This window comes from Copidosoma floridanum, unplaced genomic scaffold, assembly GCF_036245765.1.
Source record: "Copidosoma floridanum isolate Cflo_tuat_1 unplaced genomic scaffold, Cflo_Japanese_pri ptg000022l, whole genome shotgun sequence".
Lineage (NCBI taxonomy): Eukaryota > Metazoa > Arthropoda > Insecta > Hymenoptera > Encyrtidae > Copidosoma > Copidosoma floridanum.
This window is the reverse complement of record NW_028321899.1, coordinates 1,159,848-1,167,373: the sequence shown is the minus strand read 5'-3', so window position 1 is coordinate 1,167,373 and position 7,526 is coordinate 1,159,848. Positions and strand designations below refer to the sequence as shown.

The 7,526-nt window shown below is 56.3% G+C and overlaps 1 protein-coding gene across 1 annotated transcript; it reads right to left on the bottom strand.

Moving 5' to 3' along the window:
* Positions 1-1,157: 1,157 nt before the first annotated feature.
* Positions 1,158-4,040, bottom strand: LOC149374051 (uncharacterized). The gene is made up of 3 exons (XM_089594963.1): positions 2,787-4,040; positions 1,734-2,744; positions 1,158-1,652 (listed from the first exon to the last, which is right to left on the bottom strand). The coding sequence occupies exons 1-3, from the start codon at positions 4,038-4,040 to the stop codon at positions 1,158-1,160; spliced, it is 2,760 nt and encodes a 919-aa protein (XP_089451089.1).
* Positions 4,041-7,526: the final 3,486 nt, after the last annotated feature.

Here is a 7,526-nt window from a genome sequence, read left to right as displayed (position 1 = left end):
TAAGCAAGGGTATTTACGGCACAGAGATTTTTTATATGGCATGTGCAGCTATATAACCTAATTGTTACGCTACCACGATGTAGGGCGTGATTTTAAGCCTTCTCTCTGCAATGAATGAAAGTATTCGCCTGTTTGCCTGCTCAAATATGCTATCGCTTTGTCTACTCTCTGCCATTGACAATCTGGATCTGTGTTTGTTTTTCTACGCATTTATATTTATGCAAGAATGTGACAATGCAGGTGCTGACGCTGTAATACCAATTATACTTTAAGTATCAATAAAGTGCTCATATGCTTGCTCACATAAGTTGCTTAGTCCTGTTTGCTTACTCTGCCTGGGTCATACATGAATTTATTATAAAAATATACGATAGGGGCACAGATTTCGTGTATTATGTATGGAAGCACTTATACTTGATAGTCCGTTAAAGCCAAGAGTATGTGCTTAAATTTCGGGCACGATGCAAATGCTGCGTACAACAACTATATTTACTGCTACGTCTAGTCCGTTGCATACAACAACTCCAATCCTACAGCTAAAGTCTCTCTGACTTAATTAAGGAGGATGAATGTTTTTACTGCTTTATTTATTTCGCAGGGGATTACAAAATGCTTTCAACGCTTTAAATAAAAGAAAGGCACAAAGGATAGTCGCTTCAGCGTGTAATCGTCGTCTTCTTCTTCTCTCCTTCTCTAGCGTGGCGTGCGACTGTCCTCGCTGAGCCCTCGTACACGAGTAAGTGACACCTGCCGAGCGCGGTGACGCACGAGGTGGGAGGCCGGGAGAGAGCGCAGCGACCGACGCTGCAAGGCAGGGCGCGGGTCCCCGCTTGGTCGGTAAGAAAACCCGAACATCCCGCCCGCCTCGATCCAAGAGCGAGACCCTAGTCACCGCCCACCGAAGCGGGGGGAGTCCCTCGATCGTCAGTCGCAGGGAGGCTAGAGTCCGCAGGTGCCACAGGGAGATGCGCAAGCTTGACAATGGGCCGCACGTATTCGCCGGTGGCCGTCTCGACGGCAGCAGCACGGACTAGTCCATCGGATCCAGGGTGTATGCGGGTGATACGGCCCAGAGGCCAGCGTCCGCTGGACTATAGCAGCGTAGGGTCAAGAAGAACTACCAGGTCCCCCACCGCGAAGTTCCGACGGACAGCTTTTCATTTCGGCCTCTGTTGGAGAGTATTTAGATACTTACGGCCCCAGCGCGTCCAGAATTGGGCGCGAACGGCCTTGACGAGCTCCCAGTGCGTGAGTGGGTCCAAATTCTCTGCAGCGGGGGTAGCTTCGATTATGGAATCGACGGGAGCCCCGATGAGGAAATGTCCAGGCGTGAGCACTTCGAGGTCAGAGGGATCGCCAGACAAGGGCGTCAACGGGCGGCTATTCAACACGGCCTTAATTCCAACGAGAACCGTAGAGAACTCTTCATACGTTAGATGACGAGAGCCGAGCACACGGCGTAGATGGCTCTTGGTCGACTTGACCGCGGCCTCCCAGAGTCCTCCAAAATGTGGCGCACCGGGAGGAATGAACTGCCAGGAAACCCCCTGGGAGGCAAGAGTCCCGGTGGCTAGGTCCCAGTTAAATTCTGCGCCCTGCAACGCCTCGCGGAGCTCCAAATCAGCTCGACGGAAGCAGGTGGCGTTGTTGCTCTAAAGCTCGGATGGTCGGCCTCAACGACCGGTGAAACGGGTGAGAGCACCCAAGAAGGTGGCCGCGGAAAGGTCGCTGACAAGCTCTAGATGCACGGCTTTGGTGATCATGCACATGAAGACAGCGAGGTAGCCCTTTGTGGTCCAGATCCCCTGTCCCTTCGATGTAAGCACGGAAAAGGGCCCGGCGTCATCGACTCCGGTGCGACCAAAAGCGCGAGACGGCGTGACGCGAGACGCGGGCAGCGGAGCCATCAACTGGCTTGAAGAGCGCGCCTGTAACCGGGCACAGATGACGCACCCTCTAATGTGAGCTTTAATTCTGCGAGGCCCGCCGAGAATCCAGGCACGCCTGGAGACGTATGCGCTGGTAACGCGATATATACCGTGGAGGGCGCGTGCGTGAGCCCAAGAGACCATGAGTCGAGCGAGCGGCGATGTTTCGCTGAGGATGGGAGGGTGCTTCTCTTTGTAAGACAGCGATGAGTGATCGAGCCGCCCGCCAACACGCAGAACTCCGTCGGCATCAAGAAAGGCGGCAAGAAAGGTCAAAGGGCTCCGTTTCAGAAGACGTTTACGCTTCCGCAGGAGTGCCAACTCATCCCCAAACGTCATCGATTGACTGAACCGAACGCAGGCCAGAAAAGCGTCCTGAATCTCAGACGGCGTCAACGGCGAAAGCACAGAACGGGTGGGCATGCACTGCAAGCAGTGTCGCACCCATCGACGAACGCGCACGAGGAGGCCCAATACAGCGCGCAAGCTCGAGAAGAGCTGCAGCAGGTCAGATTCAGGCGCGCGGAAGGCGCAGCAGAGTGACAGCGTGGGCGTGGGCGGAGGCAGTGTCTCCTGGGGCCAAGACTTGTCGTCCTGGGCCAGCCACGTGGGGCCTCTCCACCACAAGGGCTGCTGTCGGAGGCCACTCATGTCGGCACTTCTGGTGGCTAGGTCGGCCGGATTCGATTGCGACGGCACGTATCGCCAGGCACTGGGTGGCAGGACCTCCTGGATCTGAGCGACGTAGTTGTCGACGAGCACGTTGTTGGCCGGCCGATCGGAGCGTATCCAGTAAAGGACAATTTGAGAGTCACACTAAGCGTGGTAGTGCTCGATCGCGACTCCCAACTCGCTGGCTGCTGAGCGAAGAAGCTTGGCAGCGATGAGGGCCACTCGCAATTCTAGACGTGGGATGGTCATGCGAGCAGCGGGCTCGGTCATCGGCTTGAGCGCGCGGATGGGTGCAAGCTTAGTACGAGCGAGAAGGATGTGGCAGAGAGTGGGCCCATCTGAGGACTGCAGCCGCGAATATACATCAGCGGCCATAGCACGGCGACTAGCGTCAAAAAACACGTGCAGCTGGACATTCGACGACGGAGACATACCAATCCAACGAGGCAGAGAAAACCCGGTAATGGCCTGCAGCTTGGCGGTGAAAGCGGTCCAGCGGCGAGTCATGGAGGACGGTACGTTCTCGTCCCAGTCCAAGCGCGCGCGCCACAGGTCTTGCAGTAAAAGCTTGGCGTTCAACACGATCGGGGCAAGCCAGCCGCATGGATCGAACAAGCCTGCGAGCACGGCGAGCATGGATCTCTTTGTGGTTTGAGATTCGACAACGGGTGGCGTCAAATGGAAGAAATCCGAGGGCGGGTCCCAGCCTACGCCCAGTTCGCTGATGAGGCCTTCAAGACTGAGCCGATCCCAAGTAGGACGGAGGCGGACGTCTTCGGAAAGGTCTTCAAGAAGCTCGGGCGTGCTGGCAACCCACTTTCGCAGAGGTAAACCGCCCGCTTGAAGAAGTCCGATCAGCTGGTCGCGCTGACGCTTGGCCGAGCCGATGTCATCAGCGCCGGAGAAGATGTCATCAACGTAGCGATCGTTCATCACCACTGGGACGGCCTCGGGCCAGCGGCGGCCGTCATCCTCGTACAGCTGCTGTACGACCCGTAGTGACAGGTACGGGAAGCACGAGTCACCGTAGGTAACGGTAAGCAGTTGGTAGTGCGTAGGTGGCTGCTTTAAGTCAGAGCTCCACAGAATGCGCTGCAGGTCGACATCGCGTTCATCAATCAGGATCTGGCGGAACATCATGCGAGCGTCAGTACAGAACGCAATCCGGTGACGACGCCAACGCAGGAGCACACTGGGAAGAGCCGTCTGGAGCCGAGGACCAGCATGGAGCACGTCGTTTAGGCTATAGCCACTGGAAGTCGGGCTCGACGCGTTGAAAACAACGCACAGTTTGCGACCTTGGTCACCGTGCTGCCAAATGCCGTGATGTTGGATATAGTGCACTGGACGGTGCGATGCAGCGAGTTGGTCATCAGTAAGGGGGTTCATATGACCAAGGGCAATGTACTCTGCCATGAACCGGGCGTACTCAGAAGCCATCTCAGGAGTCCGCTGCAGCCGACGATGCAACGAGCGCAAGCCCGCGGTGGCACCCTGCAAGCTGTCACCAAGGAGGCGCACAGCGTTATGTTTCAGCGGAAGTCGCACAATGTAACGCCCGTCGTCAGCGCGATGATAATCGGCGAAGATTCGCTCACATTCCACATCCTCAGGCGCTCGGCGGATGACATGTGGCACCTTCTCGATCTCCCAGAGTCGCTGGAGCTGCGCAGCCAGCTCTTGATCCCAAGGCGACTGAGTGTTTGTGTGCAGAGTTGTGCCTGCGATGAGGGCGTTCGAGCCCAGGCCAGGGGCCCGGCCGACGAGAGTCCAGCCAAGAGCCGTGCGCTGTCCGACGAGCTCGTTACGCTGAACGTAACCTGGTTCGATGAGGCGGTGGTAAACGTCGACTCCGAACAGAATGTCTACACGGCGAGGTGTGCCAAACGCTGGATCGGCCAGAGGCTCAAGATCGAGCCACTGTCTCATCACGGCTGGGTGCAAGGGGGCAGACGGAGAGGTGAGCCCGAGCCACGGCAAGCAGAGCGCTGTCAGGTGGATTGGTGGTGCATGCTCTCCAGTTTCAAGGCTAAGATACGCTCGGGTTCTCGAAGGAGTGGTCAACATTCCCCCAACCCCATGAATTCTCGCCTCGTTGACTTCTAGCGCTGCGCCGAGCTACTGGGCCAACCGGATGAAGATGAGTGTAACCTTAGAGCACGCATCAAGGAGAGCTCGACCAGCAACTCGTTGGCCGGTAGGACTGGTTAGCTGGACAAGAGTGGTCGGAAGTACGGCTAGTCAGGACGATGGAGGCCCCTGATGCTGTGAGTCGGTGGCGGGCGGGCCCGCGGGGTCGACTTTTGGCTTCTTGGGTGAAGAGGGACGCTGATCCGATTCAGGCTTGCGCCGATGGTTGCTCTCGTGCCGCAGACTGTGGTGAGGCTCCCTGCACTGCTGGCAGATGGACCGTGAAAGGCAGAACTTTACTGCGTGACCTGGTCTCAGGCAGTTAAAACATAACTGCCCTTGATAGACCATGCGTCGCCAGGCCTGCGCGTCAAGGCCTTGAAATTGCGCGCAGAGACCCAGGTAGTGCGACTCTCTGCACGACGGGCATGGCGGCAGCGAGCTACTGGTGGCAAGAGCTCTAAAGTTTCGTCCAGGAAATGGGGGGGCCGGAGAGCGCATGCTGGCTGTGTTGGCTGAACGAGCAGGGCGAGAGGCCTCGACGGAGCTGAGCGCGCGGCACTGTCGACGAAGGAAAGTTGTCAAGGCAGCAAAAGTGGCCAATTCCGCCGTGGTATCCATGCCAGCGCTCTCCAGTCACTCGATCTCGTCCTTCCACGCGCGCCGGGTCGTCGGATCCATGTCAGTCATCGCGCAGGAGACAATCCAGTCGTCCCACTGAGACACAGGACGACCCAGAGCTTCTAGCTGATCTCGATGTTTTCCCAGGGTGTCAAGGAGACCCTGAAGCCCTCAAACTGACTCTTCCTTCAGAGACTTGATGTTACGGAGCGCCGTGATATTAACATGGATGAGAAGACGGCGGTGCTCGAAACGCGCTTCGAGTAAGGCCCAAGCCGTTGGGTAATTGGCACCGATGGTCTAAACGGTGTCGAAAGCGGCCCTGGCGTCTCCGTCCACCAAGGATTTCAAATAAAACAGCCTCTCCACGTCGGTGAGCTGTTTATCGTCGTGGACGAGCGCGCGGAAGAGGTCCCGGAAACTTTTCCAATCCTCTCGCTTCCCCGAGAAGGAAGGGATGCTGATCTTGGGCAAGAGGGCTCCGTGTCTCGAGTTATGACGGTCCAAGTCGGCGCCGCCCGGGACAGGGAGAGGCGTGAGGGTGTTTCTTGCGTTGTAGAGGCGTGATCGAGAGGCGATATAGTCCGACTCTGCCGTCAAGTACATCTGGTCAAGAGACTCCAGCTTCTCGGGTGGCGGTGACTCCAGGAGACTCACGTGATTGGCCTGGAAAGTGTTCCAGTAACTATCCAGCAGCTCGAGCCTTACTTCCACGAGACCCAGGCTCCAGTTTGGGGGGTCGATCTTCTCGAACTCCCGTGCGAACCGGCTGATGACGCCGGCGAGGGCGCTCTGGGAGCCGAGCAAGCTCGTCCAGTCGTCGTTCGACCTGAAAAAACGATGACTAGCTTGACGTTTGCACGAAGCATGTCTTGCCTCCGGGCCACGAGCGGCGGGACCATGTTATCGCCAGACTCGACACAGCTGTCGACACGCAGCGCATTGACGGCAGACAAAACAGATAGAAGGAGAGTTAAAGAGAAAGAGTGTGAGAGAGAACACGAAAGAGCGAGAATGCCAGAAGGGACGTGCGTAGACCACGCGCGTGCCAACGCGCACGCAAGCTACACAAGCTTCGAAGCCTGTCCCTCGGCGTCGACCCCCCGCGCCAGCGAAGCGCAACAGCTCCGCCGCGTGAGGCGGACGTGCGCGACACGAGGCCAACATGGCGGCCGCAGCCGATGAGGACACCGCGAGCGCTTGATCGCGGCTAACAATGGCGGCCGCGAAAGCCTCGCTTTCTGACGTTTGAATGGCGTCGAACAAAGCGTCGCATCGACAACCGTACGGCCTTATCTCTGCCGTGGCCGAGCACAGCTGCTGGACCGCGGGCTCTGTGGCGACCGCGGCAGCCACCGTGTGCACGCTGTTGATAACGCGAGTGCCAGCAAGGCAAGCGTTAATGGCGGCACGACTTCGTCGTGGCCAACACGTGTGTCGAATCGTGGGAACTGTGTCGACCACGACGACCTCCATTACACAACATTTCTTTAAACTGTACTTACATTACGCTGTGTAAGTCGAATCGCAGACTGTGACCACCCTAGCTGCGGCGTTGGCTGCTCTTCTCCTCGGGATCTGGCTCGAAGGACCAAATAAATGTTTTTACTGCTTTACTTATTTCGCAGGGAATTACAAAATGCTTTCAACGCTTTAAATAAAAGAAAGGCACAAAGGATAGTCGCTTCGGCGTGTAATCGTCGTCTTCTTCTTCTCTCCTTCTCTAGCGTGGCGTGCGACTGTCCTCGCTGAGCCCTCGTACACGAGTGAGTGACACCTGCCAAGCGCGGTGACGCACGAGGTGGGAGGCTAGGAGAGAGCGCAGCAACCGACGCTGCATGGCAGGGCACGGGTCCTCACTTGGTCGGTAAGAAAACCCGAACAGAGGAAGAGTTTTCTTTTCACACTGTATACTGATGCACGCCTGTATCTCTAGGCATCTGGAAGTAATCCAACGGACTTTACACTGGTTTTCCTGGAGTAAAGATGTCTGTAAGTTGTAAGGTTGGTTTTTTTTTCTATTTACTATGGGTATACATTCCTAAAAATATATGCACTGTGACCTTATACAATGAATAATATTAATACAACTATATAAATATTCTATACATGCAACACGTAGTTTATGTGCCTATAAATTATAAATAAGGCTAGGGGAGACTATAATAAGTTTTA

Bases quoted from the DNA above. Each gene is read 5' to 3' on its own strand.
- LOC149374051 (XM_089594963.1), bottom strand. From the start codon at position 4,040: ATGGCTTCTGAGTACGCCCGGTTCATGGCAGAGTACATTGCCCTTGGT. The intron at 2,745-2,786 runs GCCAGCGAGTTG...TACCACGCTTAG, and splicing joins CCAAGCTTCTTCGCTCAGCA to TGTGACTCTCAAATTGTCCT. The intron at 1,653-1,733 runs GTCAGCGACCTT...TCCGAGCTTTAG, and splicing joins AAGCCGTGCATCTAGAGCTT to AGCAACAACGCCACCTGCTT.